This window comes from Protopterus annectens, chromosome 9.part0 (genome assembly GCF_019279795.1).
Source record: "Protopterus annectens isolate FY-2018-M chromosome 9.part0, PAN1.0, whole genome shotgun sequence".
Lineage (NCBI taxonomy): Eukaryota > Metazoa > Chordata > Ceratodontiformes > Protopteridae > Protopterus > Protopterus annectens.
The window spans coordinates 372,198,412-372,217,403 of record NC_056743.1 but is presented as its reverse complement, the minus strand read 5'-3'; the positions used below and the strand labels follow the sequence as shown (position 1 = coordinate 372,217,403).

At 44.3% G+C, this 18,992-nt stretch overlaps 1 protein-coding gene across 1 annotated transcript in view; it reads right to left on the bottom strand.

The window, feature by feature from the left end:
* Positions 1–208: 208 nt before the first annotated feature.
* The window catches only part of LOC122810529 (piwi-like protein 2), a 709,331-nt gene continuing 690,547 nt past the window's right edge, over positions 209–18,992 (bottom strand). The window contains exons 6-7 of the mRNA XM_044082112.1: positions 312–429; positions 209–250 (exon numbers count right to left, since the gene is read on the bottom strand). Coding sequence (XP_043938047.1) covers positions 209–250; positions 312–429 — 160 coding nt within the window. The remainder of the gene's footprint in view (positions 251–311; positions 430–18,992) is intronic.

Sequence of the window (18,992 nt, the reverse complement as noted above, 5' to 3'; positions counted from 1 at the left end):
CTTTTGTAGCCGGATAGCCTAATGCAACAACTACAAAAAATATTTAACTACATTCTTCTGCCATACAAGTTCCTAGCTTGAAAGCTGTACAAGATTATATTTTACACTTCCGCTTAAAAATATAACACACAATTTCTAATGAATTCTGACTGAGATGTATACTCATTTCATCATGGCAAAAGAGTTAAACAAACTGAGGAGTCCTCTGCTAAACTACACAGCTTGCAATTTCAAGTAGACTCTTGACATACTGCATTTAAAAAAACAAGTAAAAAACTTATATCTGTAATAATGCTTAACAGCATACTAACTTTTTCAAGTTTGACAGGCAAGTATAGGATGGTTCCATCGAAGGCAGTGACGTCACCAGTTACAGATTTGTGTTCTTTTAACATTCCAAATCGCATATTCATGCTCTCCACACAAGGGCTAGAGTAAATGAGAGAAATATTAGTGGCAAAAGCAAATGTCTCAATTTTAGTACGACTGCAGAACAAATATAGGTGTCTAAAAAGTATTAACATACTAGGGTATGTTGCAGTCATTAGATCAAGCAAAAAGTTAATTTTAGCATTTAACATTTTGTCTTGCTTTAGACAAAAAAAATCTTTATTGTCAAAATGCATTCTATTGCAAATTAAAAGAAAAATGATTTCAGTAGAACACCAACAAACAAGGACATTGCATTACCTGGTTTACAATTTCACACACAAAGAAGTCCAGGCCTAACATTCCTAGTATGCTCACAGAAACTCCCAGGTAACACTCTTATCTGTCTAGGTTACTTGCAACACATTCTTCAGAGTGCAGTTCTTTTCCCCAATCACTCGGTGCTCTGCTTAAAATTCACTCAGAGCAGAATGTCCCTTCCACTCTCTAAGCATCTTGCTTGAGGTCCTAAGGAAAGCAATCTAATAACACCTGCGTACTGAAGAGACCTTCCTCACACTGCTTGTACTTCAAAAGCAGTGACAACTTCACTTTTTGTCTCTGTGCATTTTTCCACTACAGGTATGGCTGCAGGCACCACCCTGATTTTGCCTGTATTCTATACCTGAAGACTTCCTACCTGAAGCTTTAACATTTCTTCACAACATACCCTCAGAATGCAGATGCAAGGGCTATCGGCTGAGCAGAACATAGTGACCTAGTCTATTGCAAGGCCAGCCAATCTGACCTCAAGGGACAGTCTGACAAGACGACTCACTCCTGTCCTAGACCCAATTCCTTATCACTAAGCTCCTGTTATTATATATTATTCCTGGATTTCCTTATCACCATGAAAAATATGCAGTCATCTGAAAGAGTTTTTTTTTTTTTTAGTATCAAAGGCTCCACTACCCTGTGGACTTCCATTTAACTCCTCAATTCTGGACTGGTTGCTCGCTTAGGCCTCAAGGCATATGTAACCCTAGGAGCCCGACAATGTTTGCTCACCCTTTGCAGTACTACACTTGTCTTTCCCTATTCACAATTTACAGCAATTCCTCCAGCTTCCTCCCCATTTTGCGTAACATTCACAGCATTTATAAGAATAGCATATAAATCACAGTACTTGTAGCATCACACAATCTGGAACAATCTTTAGCCAATGTGCCAACTAACAGCATGCACAACCCTTCAAGTCCATGCAGCCTATAAAAAAAAAATCTTCAGTTCAGCTTCCATTTAAATGGTTTGGCCAAGTTTTCTTGTTTTTAAATGCATCCTGTCGCTCGCCAGGTCAGAACAAAACAGGTAAGCATTGTGGGTTCTTGTTCAAGCAGCTTTACTGTATACAAACACATCATAAATGAGGTTAAGTAACTTTAACTTATAAACACACTAGCTGTCATGCACATGGATGTTAGCACTCTGGCTGTACCTTCAGAACGGCACTGAAGCTAACACGTGCTTGGTATTTATATGCACACACAGATCTTGGAAATGCCTCTAGAAGGTACAGCACACCTGTTATTTTACATCCTCTCCCTCTCTGAGAAAATAAGTTAGGCATGGTCACTGACAGTAATGAATATACAAGTTACATAGAAATGATTTTCATCATACGATTATACAAAGCTAGATACATATATACAACTATGTCCAAGTTGCTGTGCATTTCATACTAGTCTTTGAAATGTGACCATTTCGTGTGACATAAAATTTGTCATCTGTTTTAGCAAATGGGATCGTCTTTGCTGACTATTTAATCTTAGGAACACTGGAATCATCTGCCAGAACAGTATCAGGAATTAAGACATGTTCTGGAACAGGAATATCATCTGGATTGCTGAGCATTAAGAGTTTATCACAGGTACGATACTGGCTCTGCTACATGAAGATGATGTCTGCGATTTCTCCTGTACTCCACAACCTCGGATTTCACAAAATAGGATCTCGGCTTTGCACAAATACTAGTTACTTAACCAATTCGGTTGAATACTTTCATTGCTTCTATCCTCACTCTCTCTCCTTTTTCAATGGACAAAGAAATTTGCTCAACTTTTCACAGCTGGACTTTTGAAATGAACGTTTTCTAGATAACTGGGCTTTGATTGCTTGGTTGTTCTTAGCTTTAGGCCTTAATAAACTAGAACTGATGGGCAATGTTGTTCTGGTTTGCCTAAATAGAAGTCTCGGAGCAGGTGAGCCAAGTATATCATCACGGGGTATGCTTTTGAGATTGAGTAAGTTAAAAAAAAAATTGGTATTATCACACTTTGACTTCTCGGGTAATTGCTTTGCACTCTGTACTGCACATTCAGCAAGTCCATTTGATTGTGGATACTCTGGACTACTAGGAACATGTCCAAAGTCCCATTCTCTGGAAAATTTCTGAAACAATTAACTGGTGAATTGTGAACCATTGTCAGAGATTAATTTCTATGGACTGCCATGCCATGGACTGAGAAATGGTGTTTCAAATTAGTAATAACTGTAGCAGAAGTGAGACTAAGTAGTAGATCGATCTCAAGCCAATTTGAATAAGAGTCTACCAGTACTAAGTAATGCTGATTGTTCCACTTCAGTATGTCAGTAGCTATAATTGACCAAGACAGATCAGGAATTTGACTTTGAGAGAGACAACAAACTTTTATCTTGCCTATTCCTTGATCTATCAAAAGCCTTTGACACAGTTTCTCACTCTCTACTCCTCTCCAAACAATCCCATCTCAACCCCTCTCACACTGCCCAAAACTGGTTCTCCAGCTACCATTCTAACAGACATCAATCAGTTAAGATGGCTTAACTCTTGCTCCTCTTTCCTCTCTATCCAAACTGGGGCACCCCAAGGCTCCATCCTTGGCCTCTGCTACTCAACATCTTTACCAATAACCTCCATACTTGTTGCGGTCACTCCTATATTGCCCATTATGCAGATGGCTCCACATTGATATCTTTCTCTGAAAACGTGACAGACCCGTTTACTACACAAAACTCCTTTTCTTCTGTAGAAAGATGGCTCAATGACAATCAGCTCATCCTCAATCCCAATAAAAGAAAGCTCCTCCTTTTTCTGCCCAACTCTCTCTCCCATTGTAAATATCCCTTTTTAATCTCTTCTCTCAACAACACTATTATAAAAGTTGAAACACAAAAATCATCAGCAGCATTACTGATGAAAATTTTACCTACATGCCCAACAAAGCATCAAATAAAAAAAAAAATAAAATTAGGCCTACTTTACAGAAATAAAAAATACCTTAGTGCAGAATCCAAATGTGCCCCTGCTCGAACTTTCTTACTATCCACCCTACCCTATGCCTCTCCTATCCTGTCTAACCTACAATCTTCCCTTATGCAAAAACCCAAATCACGATATAATAAAGTTGCTAAATTTGCTGTAAATCATCCCTAATGTCCCAACCCCTGCCTGGCCCTACAGAGACTTCACTGGCTAGAACTCCCACGTCAGCTTACTCTCATTCAACTCCAAACTGCTCACTCCCTTCTCAATAACCCATCACTTTCTAAAATTCTGTCCTATTACACCACCAATCATCCTCTTTGCAGTTCCTATCAACTCTTACTACTGACATATAAACCCTGTAAAAATATAGGCAAAAACCTTTATAAATACTCCGTCTCTCATAGCTGGAACAAACTCCCATTACATTTCAGAAGTATAACTCATGCCAACAACTTTAAAAAGACACCCAAAGATCACCTGCTTAACTCCAAGATCTGTCACTACAACTACCCCACTTAACCTCCTGTATACCTCTGTATATTCATATTCTACAATCTCTGCTTAGGAAGTGTGTTGGCATTACTTCTACTTCTAATTCTTGGAAATATTAGAACACGCTAGCTTTTCAGCACTGTGACTAAACTGTTTGCACGTTTATATTTTTAGTACTCACACTTTCTTATGTGACAACTATAATTGGTTCTGTATACCGGCATTTCAGTTTGTACTCTATTTTATCTTATGTATAATGTTTCTTTATACTTTATATTGCTGTAGAAGTTATTGGAGCTTTTCTCCTTGGGTCCTCGACTGAAAATGTTATTTTGTAGCTCAACTGGACCAAACCGGTTAACAAATGTGAAATAAATAAAATAAATAAACTTAGCTGAAGTGACTCTCTTTGCAAATACACTTTAGTACTATTACACATTGAACAGGAAGAAAGAATAATTGTGTAAAATCTTACCATAACCATAGATGTCCTTCTCTTCCATGTTGCAGTATTCATACTGCAGGATTTCCCACCTTAAGTGACCCGACGTCAGCTCCTATACAAAAGCTTAAACCTGGCTGCTGTAGGTGCATGGGACGTCACAAGCAGGGTCATAAACCAGGGACCATAAATGTGATGTCTGCAGGCACAGACCTCAGAACTTGAAGCCCAGGATAAGGTGTACAAAGGAACAACTTGAGGCCAAGGAGCAAATGTCCCAGAAGGGCTTTATAGATTATCCTGTAGGGAGTGGATACAGAGGCCAAAGACCAACCACCCACAGGAGATGGATAAAAGGGGGTATGGAGGGTGGGAAGGAATACTGCAACATGGAAGAGAAGGAAATCAATGGTTATGGTAAGATTTTACACAACTATTCTATGTCCTTCTATTCCTAAGTTGCAGTATTCATACTGTGGGAGAGTACCACAACTAGAAGGAGTGAAGGGAGGGGGCAGAGGTAGACAATTCCAAGAATCCCTGCAGGATTGCCCTGGCAAATCCTGCTTTGGTCCTAGAGACCTGGTATAGCTTTGTAGTGCTTTGTGAAAGTGTGAACTGCAGACCATGTAGCTACTTCCATTAGGGAGGCTGTGTCCAGCCCTCTAAGAAAGGCCTTAGAGGTAGCCATGCCTCCAGTGAAATGAGCCCTAACCCCTTGAGGCAATTGTTTGCCATGATGTAAATAGCAGAAGAGAATGGATTTCCTGATCCAAGAGGAAATGGTTTGTTTGGAGACTGCCTTATCCAGCGCCCTGGGGTGGAAGGAGATGAACAGTTGGTCAGATTTTCTGAAGGACTTAGTTTTGTCTAAGTAGAATCTCAGTTGTCTGTGCAAATCTAGGGAATGAGGGATCCTCTCTGCGGTATTAGATGGAGAGGGAAGACTGGTTTAAGGATAGTTCATTCACTACTTTGGGCATGAAGGAAGGGTTTGTGTGCAAGGTCACCCTGTCATTGTGGAAGGTGGTATAAGGACAGGCCATGAGGGCCTCTAGTTCAGATGCTTTTATAGCGGAGGCGATGGCCACTAAAAGAATGGTTTTCCATGTGCACATTTGTAGAGAAGCTGTGCTGGCTGGCTCAAAGTGAGGCAAGGTGAGTTTTTCCAGCACGTAATTGAGGTCCCGGGGGGGGGGGGTTCTTGGTGGTCTGATATGCAAGATCCCCCCTCAGGAAAAGTTTAACGTCTAGTCTGGCAAGCAGGCTGAAATGCCAGAAAGGTGGACTTTCACTAAAGAATATGCTAGTCCTTTCTTAATGAGCTTGGGAGGGTGGCCTAATGGTTAAGGTGTTTGCCTTGCAAACACAAGGTGCAAGGTTCGAGTCTCACAAGGGACAATTGGCTAGGCTTAAAATGGCTCGCAAGGGCAGTTAGCTTAGTACTAACCTATGAACCTAAGCTCACATATATGGCTAAGGACAAGTGAGGGATCCGCCTAAAAAGGATCCTTGTCCCTAAGGGAACACAATTTTGAGAATCTCTGCCATTTAGACAAATAGTTTTTTCTAGTAGCTGGTTTCCTGGCCTCCCTCAGGGCTGAGAGCACGTCCTCAGACTAGTGTTGTCTGAAAGGGATCAGAAGTTGATCACCCAGAGTTTAGTGCAGCAGAGACAGCTGAGGGTGAATGAGAGTTCTTTTGTTGCGGTAGTAGGTCCACCTTGTGGAGTAAACTTGTGGTGATTGCCCTTGGCTAGGGAGTGAAGAAGGGGGAACCAATGTCGTCTTGGCCAATAAGGGGGTCACCAGCAAGATTTTTGGTTGTTCCTTCTTGATTTTCAGAAGGACCTTTTGTATTAGAGGGAAGGGAGGGAAAGCACAAAGGAACATTCCTTTCCAAGAAAGCTGAAGGCATTCACTCACCAGGCTAGAGGAGTGTAATCCCTGGTGCAGAATGTGAGTAGCTGTCTGTTCTGTGGGAAGGCAAACAGATCCACTTGAGCTGTGCCCTACTGCTGGACGATGTCTATGAAGGTATCCCTGTGCAACATCCATTTGTGTTGTAGAGATGTTCTACTGAGCAAGTCCGCTTGTTTGTTTTCCTGAGAGGGGATGTAAGACGCCTGCAGGAAAAGGTTGTGGTTGACTGCCACGTCCCAGATTTGTAGGGTTATCTGGCATAACTGGTAAGCCTTTCTCCTTCCTTGTTTAAGTACCACATGACAGTTGTGTTGTCTGTCGCAATGTGGAGCAGCCTTGGATGCAAGATGGGAAGGAAAGCTTTTAGAGCCACCAGCAAGACAGCAGTCATTTCTATAACACTGATGTGTTGCTTTTGCTGGGCAGGAGTCCAACACTGTTGTACCCTTAAATACTGCAACGTTGCACCCCCCCCCCCGGTCTGATGCATTGGTGTGCACTGTTTGGGAGGTGGGTGGGAGTTGTAGAGGAATTCCCTGGTTCTGAAAATTTGTTGAATCCACCAATGCAATTCTGTCTTCACGCAGGGCAGAAGGGGGATAAGTTTGTCTAGAGGTTGTTGGTTCTGAGACCACACATTCTTTAGGTACTACTGGAGTTTTCTAATGTGCATCCTGGCTAATGGGAGCATAGGAATAGTGGCTGCCATGAGACCTAGGACTTGCAGAAATCGTCTTGCAGATAGGTGAGATACTGAAAGAAGGTTTTGAAAATCGGAGGAAAGAGACTGCACTTTGTCTGGCGGGAGAAAGGATCTCATCAGGTCTGTCCTGATCCTGCAGCCTAGGAATACTTTGTCCTGTTGTGGATGCAGAGAGGATTTTTGAAGGTTTAGGGTGAATTCCAAGTCATGGAGGAGAGACCTGGCAAACTTGAGATGGGTCTGTAGGGTGGACTCTGATTCTGCCAGAATGAGAATGCCATCCAGGTAAGGGTAGATTTGGACTCCCTTGATTCTGCAATAGGCAATGGCTGGGGCCAAGCACTTTGTAAAAACTCTAGGGGCTATAGACAAGCCAAAGGGCAAGGCTGTAAACTGAAAGTGTGAAGACTGGCCAGTAAAGCGCAGAAATTTCCTGTGGGATGGCCTGACAGGAATGTACAGATAAGCATCCTTTAGGGTCCAGAGTGACCATGAAGGCTTGGGAGGGGATGAGGGGTAGGAGAGTTTGAAGGGAAAGCAGCTTGAAGGGGGGAACCTTCAGGAACAGGTTCAGGTATGACTTGTCCTTCCTGTCTTGAGGGAACTGGTTCTATAGTTCCTCGAGTCACGAGTTTTTTTCAAAATGAGAGGGGAAAGATGACGCTGATTTCTTGGAAAGAAAGGGGTTCTTTTTGGTTTTGGTCTTCACTTCTAGGATAGGAAACATCCTTTTTGGATGATAAAAAGAACCCAAAAATCTGTTGTGATGGATTTCCAAAAGGGAATGTAGTGGGTAAGGCGGCAGGAGAGAGGCAGTTGAGCAGGACAGTCATGCTGAAGAGGGGTCCCCGCTGTCTAGAAAGGATTGTTTGGCTGGTGGCTGTGAGTTGGGGGGGGTCTGGAGTAAGGTTGTCTCCTGGATGCCCTGCGGGGCCTTGAGGAGGAAGGGTGTCTATTCATACTTCTCATCATCCTTCAGGCTATCTGGGAGGGCATTTATGCCTTTATGCTGGTTTTCTGTGGATTTGATTTCCTCTCCCAGCTGGGGTATATCTGCGATCTTATTTGACTGTGCCTCTGTTGAGCATATTTACTTTGATGTGCTCCTGGGGTATATCATTGGTCCTATCCATTGGATTTTGATTCTCTTGAACAAGGCCAGCCCTACACATCTGCCTCACAAGCACAGTGATTTTTAGCCATTGGATTTTGGGTATTCCCTCTGAATCTGATCCCTCCATAATCTAATGAATAGTCGTGGTATTTAATTAAAGCTCCGAGTTCAAAGTCTGACTTATCTAGATTTTTGAAGATGAGCATATTCATCAAATCTTCAGCGACAATGGATGTATGTTTGCCTGGAGGTCTAGCTGAGTGTTTACCGCTTCAGATGTACAGCTGTTAGGAGTTTTTTGACTATAAGACAGATGTTTGAGACCCTTATCCTTTTTGTTTTGAATGAGTGTTGAGCCCAGGGCTGCTCTGTGTGTGGTCAGATACATTGAATCAGGGTGATTATATGGATACATTGGTCATGAGATGATGGTGTATAGATGACTATTAGGGAGACTATGAATGGATGAGAATCCTTCATGATAAGCTTTATAATAGGTGTCTATAACTTCTTTACTACCTCTGGTGAAGGTAAATTCTTCTAGGATGCTCCTGGTGGGGTCCCCAGTCCCGGATAAGCTTTACTGTAACTTGTTTTCGATTTCTATGACTTTAGGTTTTTTTTTGGTTACTGGGGCGGCCATGCTATTTTGGCATTTGTGTTATTATCTGTAGGGCTGGCTTCTTAGTCCATTTCTGTGCTTCGCTTGTGTTTCTACTATGAGTTTTCTAAGGATCATCTGTGTCATTTGTGTTTCAGTTTGCAGTCATCTGCAAAAAAGTGTTTGCAAAACCCTCCCCCCTTTGCTTGCTTGTGTGGTAACTTGTTTGCCAAGTATGGCCCAAGCACATGCCAGCCAAGTGGACCACTTGTTCACAGCCACTTTGCTGACATGGCGCCATGGCGATTGACTGGTTGTTTAAGCTCTCATGATCATTCAGTTTGCAAATTTGCCCAATGATGTATGTATGTGGGTTAGATGAGAGTTTGCTGATGACCGAGTGGGTATGGTAGTGGAGGTCAATGGGTGTTGGGCTGCCAGAGCGGTATCAATAGGCTGGACTGCTGTTGCCTGTCCACGGCTTGACTTCGCTGGAAAAGTCAAAAAAAAACCAAGCCATGTCTCTTTATTGACAAAGCCAAACCAAAATTCTATATGTCTGATCCCAAAACTGCTGTTATTATTATCCTCCATGGCTTGAGGATCCTCTCCATGGCTTTGAAGGGGCGCCTTAGTGCTTTGGGAAGTGGGAGGCACGGGGCGGTGTGGCATGGGGTGAGTGCAAGTGGGGCCTTAGTGCAGTGGCTCATAGTCCTGGGTAATTAATTAAGGTAAGACTGCTAGAGCTAAGCTTTCACCCTCGTGCTGTGGGTTCCATCTCCTCATTGAGTCATTTGGAGCATGGATGCATGGTCAGTCACTTGGAGAGTTTGGTGATCCTTTGCTGCTGGAGATTTTATCTGGTAGCTCTGTGGGGGTTTTGGGGAGGGGGAAGTTGACTTGGGGGAGGGGGGAGTTTTGGTTGGTAATGTCACCAGTACTGTCCAGTCAGTTCATTTCATTGTGTATTATCTCAGCAAATCACATCATTTTTGACTTTCCTCCTGTTTCTTCATAGCTTTCCTCCCCCTTATGATTCTCTTCAGAAGTCTTTAGCTTTTTTTTTCTTGAGTCTTTTTTTTTTTTCTCTCAAAAGAGGCTCTTAGTTTTTTTATGAGAGCTCTTGGTTTTCTTTTATTTAAGGATTTTGCTCTATCTTGTAGTATTTTGCTCTTTTCTTGTAGTTGTTTGTTTGCTTTTGGTCCACCAGTCCACCATGCTGGGGTCCACCAGAGTGGGAGTCTTTGTTTTTTTTGGGATTTTTTGGATTTTCTTTTTCCACCTGCCTGCAGGGTGCGGCTGAAGCAATTTTGGTGCTGATTCAGCCGAGCTTTCAGCGGCTTGAGTACTGCTTTCGGGTTAGGGAGACCACACCACTCTTTAGAAGAAGTGTGTGGAAGAAGAAGTTCGCGGAGAAGTTCTTTTTTGGTGGTCTTTTATTTCAGGTGGGGGTGGTGGAGGATGGCCAGTTTAGACTGATGATCTCTGAGTGAGTATATCCGGGTATATTCCTCGTGTTGTGCATGTGTGTGTGTGATGATGAGATCAAATGATGTTTTCTCTTGTGTGTGGGGTGTGACTAGTTGTTGGTGACTATTTGTTTTTATGCATTCCAGTTTATTTATTCCAGGAACTTTTGGGGGCTTGAGTAGTGTCCCAGTCTCCCAGTCTATATTAGGTAAATTAGAGTACCTTGGTAGATGGTTTGATACATTTATCCCCTCCCCTCTTTTCAGGAAGGCCATCAGGAGGTTCCTGAGTTGTGAGGGGTGGCCTGTAACATGCTGCCAACAACATGCAGTGCTGCTTGCTTATGGACCTTGCACCTGGATGGTCTCCTCGTGATCGGATGCGTGGCTACAGTCTTCAGTGTGGGTGTCTTTGATGAATATGGATACCCCCCTTTCCTTTCTTTTGGTGTGATTTTTTGGGGCCCGGGCGCTGATAAGAGGTAAAACCTGATAGTGCTGGGGTGCTCTCAGGAGCCTTGAACCAGGTTTCTGTCACTGAAGGAGTCCTTCTGACCAAAGATAATTTTGCTGGGTAGTTCCTATATCATCTAGGGAAGGGGGGCACCAGCAGATGCTTAATGTCTTGCAATTCTTTGCTTTTCTCTTGTAAGCTTTTGAAAAGTTCTGAGTTTTTTCCAAATGTTGTGGTCCAGAGGAGCATCCATCAGTTTGGTTTTAAAATCCTCTGGTAGAGGTTGTAGGCGAAGCCAGGGGTATCTGCGTGAGGCAGATGCAAAGGCAGCTGACCTGGCTGAAGCCTCTGCTGCACTGTAACTGCACCTGATAGTGTGTCTGGCTACTTATGTAGCTAGAGACAGTTTTGATGCAATGTCAGCTTTGGTTGGACAGTCTGCGGTAGAAGCCAGCAAGATGGAAGCCTGGGAGACCAGGTCCAGGGCGTATTTAACCATGTGGGTTTGGTAACTGATAGCCCTGAAGGCCAGGGTAGAGGTGGTGTATACCCTTTTTACCCATTCTGTCCATGGTTTGGCTATCTGTTGGCAAAAGTGAAGCAGAGGGTATTGCCTTAACTGTCTGGAGACGCAGCATTAACTGCTGGGCCAGCCAGAGGAGGTTTTACCAGATATTTCTGGTCATCAGGCACTTTGTAAAATCTATCCGGCCTTTTAGGGGCAGGAGGTTGTGAATCTGGGTTCTTGGAGACGGAGTTAAAGGCGTCCAGGAAAGCTGGAAGCACAGGAGGAATAGCTGAAGGGGATGATGACAAGTTGCAGAAGTTCAAAATATATTTTCTGGGTATCTGACATTAAGGCAGTATCCCACTTTAAGCATGCTTTCATTTTTGTAATAGCTTTCCCAAAGGTAATGTCCTCTGGTGGAGAACCTCCTTCAATAGAGTCTTCAGCTGGGGAGTAATAAACCACACGTGAAGGAATTTGAGAGATATAGGAAATGGATTCCTCAGAAGAGGAGTAGGACTGCTCTGGTTGTTCTTCTCCCTGATGAGAAGTGGTTAAAGGTAGGGAGGAAGCAGAAGCTGGCCTGGGGCTCAGCAAAGGAATGTTGGTAGGTGCAGGGCCTGAGAGCCTAAGAGCCATAAAGGCCTGCATTAGTGAGTTCGTAAACAACTGCCAATCTGGAGGCCCTTGAGTCGTGGGGCTCAAATGTTTAGTCTTTTGTTTCTTCTTTGTTAGCATGGGCTTAGGGGTAGGTTTAGAGACAAAAGCTTGGGCTGGAGCAGGAGAAGGTCGGCCAACTAAGTGTTGGTTCCCCCTCGACATCGGTTATGGCCAGAGTTGGCTTAACTCTGTGGAAGTGCCTTCCGTGGCTGCAGAAATGGCCTCTTTCAGAGGAACTGAAGCTGACTGAATAATCGGGTGTCCCAAAGCCCCTATATCGGTAGTTGGTGGGACATCCGATGGCAGTGCGGCATCGGGAGAAGGCCTGTAAACCTTGGCCTTCTTCCTCGGTTGTTCGGCTTGGACAGCCAACTCAGGCTCCATCTTGAGTGTCAGGCGTTTTAGTCTTTGATTTTCCAAATTTAAGTTAAGCCCAGCAAGTCGGCTGCGTAGGGTCTTTGGCACAAAAGACTGACAAATCGGGCAGGCCTTATGGTCATGCTCCTTTCCTAAGCAAAACACATCCCCGGTTGTGAGAGTCTTTGTGCGGTATCCGATGCCTGCAGTTACATTTGCTGCTCTTCTCAGATATCAGCTAAAAGGGAATCTACAGCAACCAAACTCAAGCTTACGTAAGAAAAAACATCCCCAATGGGGTACTTCTCTTTAGAAGTCTTCAGTCATAGGAGCGAAGAGGTCAATGTAACGTCATCTGCGGCTGAAAAGTTGTGAGGTCTGTGCATGCAGACATCACATTTGTGGTCCCTGGTTTATGGCCCTGTGTGTGACGTCCCACGCACCTACAGCAGCCAGACTTAAGCTTTTGTATAGGAGCCGATGTCAGGTCACCTGAAGTGGGAAATCCCACAGTATGAACACTGCAACATAGGAATAGAAAGACATTGTACTCTATCAATGTCTATCACTAGAGAAGTCCAAAAGACTAGTCCTCTTGCCCTTCCTCTTAGCAGATTCGGAACCCAGTTGACCACGATGCAAAATCTGGACATATTCTTATTGTAAGGAAGCCGGAACAACAATTTTAGGACCTTTGAAAATAATTTCATCTTCCATCAACAACTCATCTCTGTAATGAAAGTAAGACTCACTTCTGGTGGTACACTACTTTGCTTTGACGGCCATCCAACACGGATATAGTAATTGAGCTTTTGCAAAACTGATCAGTATCAGTCACTGTATGATCTCTTAGCTCTTGAAGTCTTCTGGTTGAAAAATTATGCACTTCCATGACAGCAAAGTTAAAATTCTCTGCGTCAAGCTGTTCTGTAGTATTCCTGGGCGATCTGGACACGGTATCAGCCAGACAGAGATGTTTGCCTTTCGTATGGACAATTTCGAAGTTGCACTTTTGCAAGTTAAGCATTACTTTGTAATCTCACTGGAGCTGAATGCATAGGCTTCTTTAAAACAGTAACCAAAGGCTGATCAGTTTCGATCTGGACTTCTCAACTTCAGATATCATGAAACTTGGAAAATGCAAACCCTATTGTCAAAAGTTTTCTCAATTTGAGCATACTGCATCTCATTCTGGGTAAGTGTTCTAGATGCACAGGCAACTGGCCTGCCTTCTTGAAGAAAAACTGCACCTAAACCAAACTTTGAAGAATCGCAGGAAAGGGTTACTAGTTTGTTGACATCACAGTACCTTAATGTTGGGGGGATAGCAATTTTCTTCTTAAGAACTTCAAATGCTTTCTGGTGCTGGTCTAGCCATGACCAAGTAACATTTTTTATGTGTGAGCTCTCAAAGGCGCTGTCAACTCACTGAAATCTGGTATAAACTTGCCTAAGTAATTGACTATACCAAGAAAACGTTGTGAAGCTTGCATATTATCTGGTGCTGGCATTTCAAGAATGGCTGCTTGCATGGACGGGTCTGGTCACAAGCCAATACTTGTAAAGAAATGACCTACATATGCAACTTGTGGTAGTCTGAATTTGCACTTCAGAGGATTGAGCTTTAAATTCACTTCACATGCTCTGTCGGGAAGTCTCTTAAGATTTCTGTCATGCTCTGCCTCACCATTGCCTCTGACCAATATATCATTTTATTAAGTTACTTTAACTTATAAACAAACTTGTTATCATGTACATAGATGTTAACACTCTGGTTGCATCTTCAAAATGGTACTGAAGCTAACACATGCTTGGTATTTATATGCACACAGATCTTGGAAATGCTTCTCAAATGTAGAGCACACCTGCTGTTCTACACATTCGTTTCTTGCTCAGCTCTCTCAATATTCTGGAGTATTTCTTTAATTTACCCATGCTCTCTACATTCACCTAAATTCTTCATATCCTTGAGAATAACCTCCCATGAATCATCAAGAAATGTATTGTTATCCCCTTTGGGAAAAAAACATGTATCCATGAAATACCATATAGGTGGCAGTACACTAAACACAGAAAGTGTGATAAGAGACTTAGGGACACAGGTGGACAGCGGTCTCACCTTCGATAACCACATTGCCACAACAGTCAGGAAATCCTTCTATGTGGCACACCTCATCACGAAGGGCTTTTCATCCAGAAAAAAGGAGGTCATTGTCCCACTGTACTCATCCCTCATTAGACCCATTATAGAATACAACGCCCCATTTGGTATGTACCTCTCAAGACATCTGCAACAACTGGAAAGGCCTCAGAAATACCTCACTAAAAGAATCACAGGCCTAAAGCAGATGCCCTACGCTGACCGCCTTAAAAAACTCCAGCTATACTCTGTCGCATATCGTCTACTCAGAGGCGATCTCTCCTTAACATACAAGGCCATGTCAAACCCAGAGCTGTTGGACATGCTACACTTAAAGAAATCCCAATCCCTCAGAGCTACACACTCCACGGATCTAAACCTTGTCATCACAATAAACAAAACATGCTGGAGGGATAGGTTCCTGACCAGAGACTCCCCAGACTCTGGAATAGATTGCCCATACATGTCAAGCAGAGTGCCTCTTTGGACCTCTTCAAGAGGAACCTTGACGATTGGATGGGAGAAAGGAAATTCACCCCAGGGATCACGTCAGTCGCCCTGTTAGACAGGGGTCCAGGAAAGTAAATAATGTGGGAAGAAATAGCCAGGGAATTGTTATGGCTAGGCTTGTATAGGCCCTAGGGCTGATAGCCTAGTACCAACCTATGAACCTATGAATCAGCAAGCTGTATTTGGAATATGGTATTTCTCTAACAATCAAGGTAACATATTCAATGTCTTTTCTTGGATAAAAACATGGCAGTTCTTGGGACTTTTTTTATAACACCTTATGTGAAATTGTTCGATCTCGCCATTTGTTCTTACACACGGGTTCGGAGCCAATTCTCGGCTCCGAGTCGGCCACATCACCAGCTCCGCATCTTCGAGAAAGCTCGAGGCACAGTTCTATCCCATGATCCTCCTGTGCTAACCCTCAGATCTAGTTTGCCGCTAGCAGCAGATCGCATCGTGAGAGGCTCGGGCCAGTATTTTTTCATTCTTTATACTATCCTTTTGAAGTTGTAGTTGTTAAAAGTAGTTAAAAAGTAGTTTATTAGTGTGATAGTTTATTAGAGAGTGTGTTTTTCAATAGTTAAAGTAGTTTTAAATAGTTTAGTATTTTTTACCTTAGTTAAGGCCTTGTTGTAATTCTGTCAGGACTGACAGTAGGGTTTAAATTGTTAATTTCTGCCTTAACTTATTTCTCCCCTTTATATATATATATATATATATATATAGAGAGAGAGAGAGAGAGAGAGATAAGTATTATTCATACTTTTAGAAGTGTTATAGTGTGTTATTATATATATATATATATATATATATATATATATATATATATATATATATATACATATACATATAAGTGTGTTGTTAGTAATTTGTTTACTAGGTATATTAGATAGTATGTCTGAAAAAGCCAAGTCAGGCTTTAAAAGGTGTCAGTGTGGACAAAAGATGTCCATAACTGATAACCATTCTTCCTGCGTCTACTGCCTTGGCCCTCTCCACTTGCAGGAAGATTGCTCCATCTGTCATTCCTTCAGTGGGAGGGTCATGCTAGAAAGGCGCAGGAAGTTGGTGGACAGAGGGTTATTAAAACCCAATTTTCAGGAGGCCCTGGATAAGACTGAACAAGTGTCCAAGTCTTTGAAGGGGTCCAAGTCTTCAAGAGTGTCGGAGCCTAAGTCCGCGGCTCCGAGCACCTCTTTTCAGATTCGGACACCGGCTCCAAAGACCTCGGAGTCGGGCGTCGAATGTTTGTCTCTGATCGAGACTCAGGTATTGGAGTCGGTATCGTAGGTACCACCACCTTCAATCCTTCGCTGTGTGACGGCTTCGGCCCCTTCGACCCGTTTTTCGAGGCCGCTTTCCGACTCGGACGTGGACCGAGTGGTACAGAAGCTAATGGAGAACTCGGCTCTGTCCAAACTAATCGAAGTTTCGTCCCAATTGGTTTCGAAACTCAAGGCTCTTCCCACCCCCGACACAAATCCTCCTCAAGAGACCTGTCGAGTCGTCGGAGCCAGGAATCAAAGAGCCGATGATTGTAGAGCCCTCTGTGCTGAAGCCTCCAGTAGAGCTATCGGCACCGTTGACCTCGACACCTTTGGAACCAGCCGGGGGGTCTCGGAGCAGACGGTCTTTCCTAGGTTCCGGGGCGGACAGTCGAACCAAACTTTCGGTTCCGACTCTCCCCCCCAGGGCCTCGGCTCAGATCAGCTCGGATCCGTCCTCAGGGTCGGAGCCCGTGGTCCCGGTTCCGTGGAAAATACCGGCTTCTTCGCAACCGATGGGATCCTCGGGCCGGGGCACTGGTGCCTTCGACATCATGAGGAAGGTCTTGTCTGAACAGACACATACATCATCAGCATCTTCTTCTCCTTCCCCAAAGGGTCCACGTTCTGCTTCTGTACCTTCGGTTCCTACCAAGCATCGAGACCCAATGCCTCAGCCAGCCCCAGAGGGCACCCCTGGTTCCTCGGATGCCTCCCCAGAAGCCCCCTCTGAGGATGTACCGAGGAAAAGATTGTGCAAGACGAGGCACATTGATTCCCCACAGGAATCTCTGACATCTGGTACCGATTTGGATGAAGCAGAAGGGCCCCCCTCTGAAGACGTCTCTTTTGCTGACATTTTGGAAATCTTGAAACAGAGGCGAGACTGGCAGACCCTTGCCCCTTCTGTAGATGAGTCGGTATTGCTGAAGGCATTTGGGGCTCAACCTTCTACCTCCTGGGTGACCCCTCCCTTTGACGAACTCATGGACCTGATAGCGCGAAGGGCGTGGGAGACACCTGATACAGTGGAACCGGTCACCCGCAGACCCAACAAGTATATCACGGCCCCTCAAGACAAAAGCTTTCTGACTAAAGAAGTGCCAGTGGATACTATGGTGGTGGCGGCAGCCACTAAGAAGGAAATGTCTGAATCATCTTCCTCTGTTCATCCTCCTAATAAGGATTCTAGGAAGATGGACAGATATGGGAAGCACGTGTTTAGTTCTGCGACTTTTTCCATGCGATTGCTGAACTACCTTACGCATTTCACGCGTCTACAGAGAGATCTCCTCAAGGAACTGGGAGATACTCTCCAGGGCAATACAGATGCTGCTGTCTCTGAGAAAGTGACCGCACACCTTAACACCCTCAACTCCATAGTTAACTCGTCCATGAGGCTCATTTCATATGCAGCCGAAGGTTCGAGTAGGGCGGCAGCCTCAGCAATTGCTCTGAGGAGACAATCCTGGCTGCACCTATGCTTCTTTGCGGAAGCCTTCAAGTCTTCCTTTGCTAACGCCCCTTTTGATGGTGCCTCACTGTTTGGTCCCAAAGTAAAGGAGACTCTCACTAGGTGCAAGCAAGAAGGGAAGACCTATCTGCTGTAGGGGTCCGTTTTTCCGCCTCATCTAGACCATACCCCAAAGGGCAAAGAGGCAGAAACATGTGGTTCCGAAAGACTCAGGGATCCTTTCAGCCCACACAGAGGCAGAGGAGGGGGAAGAAATGGAAGACACTGTCCAGGCGGCAGAGGGGGTCCGCAGAATCAGGGCGACAGAGATACGTTCTCTGGGAAGCCCTTTCAGCACTCCTGAGTGCATGCCTGGCTGTCCTACTCTGGAGGCAGTTGGGGGTCATTTGGCTTTATACCCAGTGGCCTGGCTAAATCTTACATCAGATTCCTGGGTAAAAAGCATAGTTACCAGAGGCTACACTATTCCATTTATAAAAATTCCACCTGCCCCCCAAAAGCTCTCAGATGTTCCACCCAGTCTGCGAGACCAGGTAGCCGTAGAAATAAAAAGGCTGCTCGAAAACAGAATCATCCATCCAGTCCCGGCGGACCAGAAAGGATCCGGAACTTACTCAAGGTTCTTTTTAGTTCCAAAGAAAATAGGGGACTGGAGGCCAATTTTGGACCTCAGCAGACTCAACACTTTCGTGAAAAAGGAAATGTTCCGGATGGTCACGCTACAGTCGATCCTTCCTTTCCTACAGGACGGCGACTGAATGTGCTCTATAGATCTCAAAGGCGTGCACTACCATATCAAGATGGCCAGAGCGTCCAGAGATCACCTGCGCTTCCGGCTGGGAGCCGGTCACTTCCAGTTTCGTGCTCTGCCCTTTGGCCTCACCTCAGCCCCCAGGGTGTTCACCAAATGCATGGCAGTAGTAGCGTCTCACTTGAGACAAATGGGATTCCGAGTGTTTCCTTACCTAGACGACTGGCTTCTGTCCGCCACCACCGAGTATCGTCTTGTGCAAGCCAGGGATTACACCATCAACCTTTGCTCCTCTCTGGGCATAACAGTCAATTTTGGAAAATCTGTCTTATCGCCCTCACAGCGTATCTCATTTATAGGGGCAGAGTTAGACACTTCCCTGGCTCGAATCAATGTCCCCCCACTAAGAGTATCAGCCCTCAGAAATCAAATTTCTATCCTTCTTCAGAGCAAG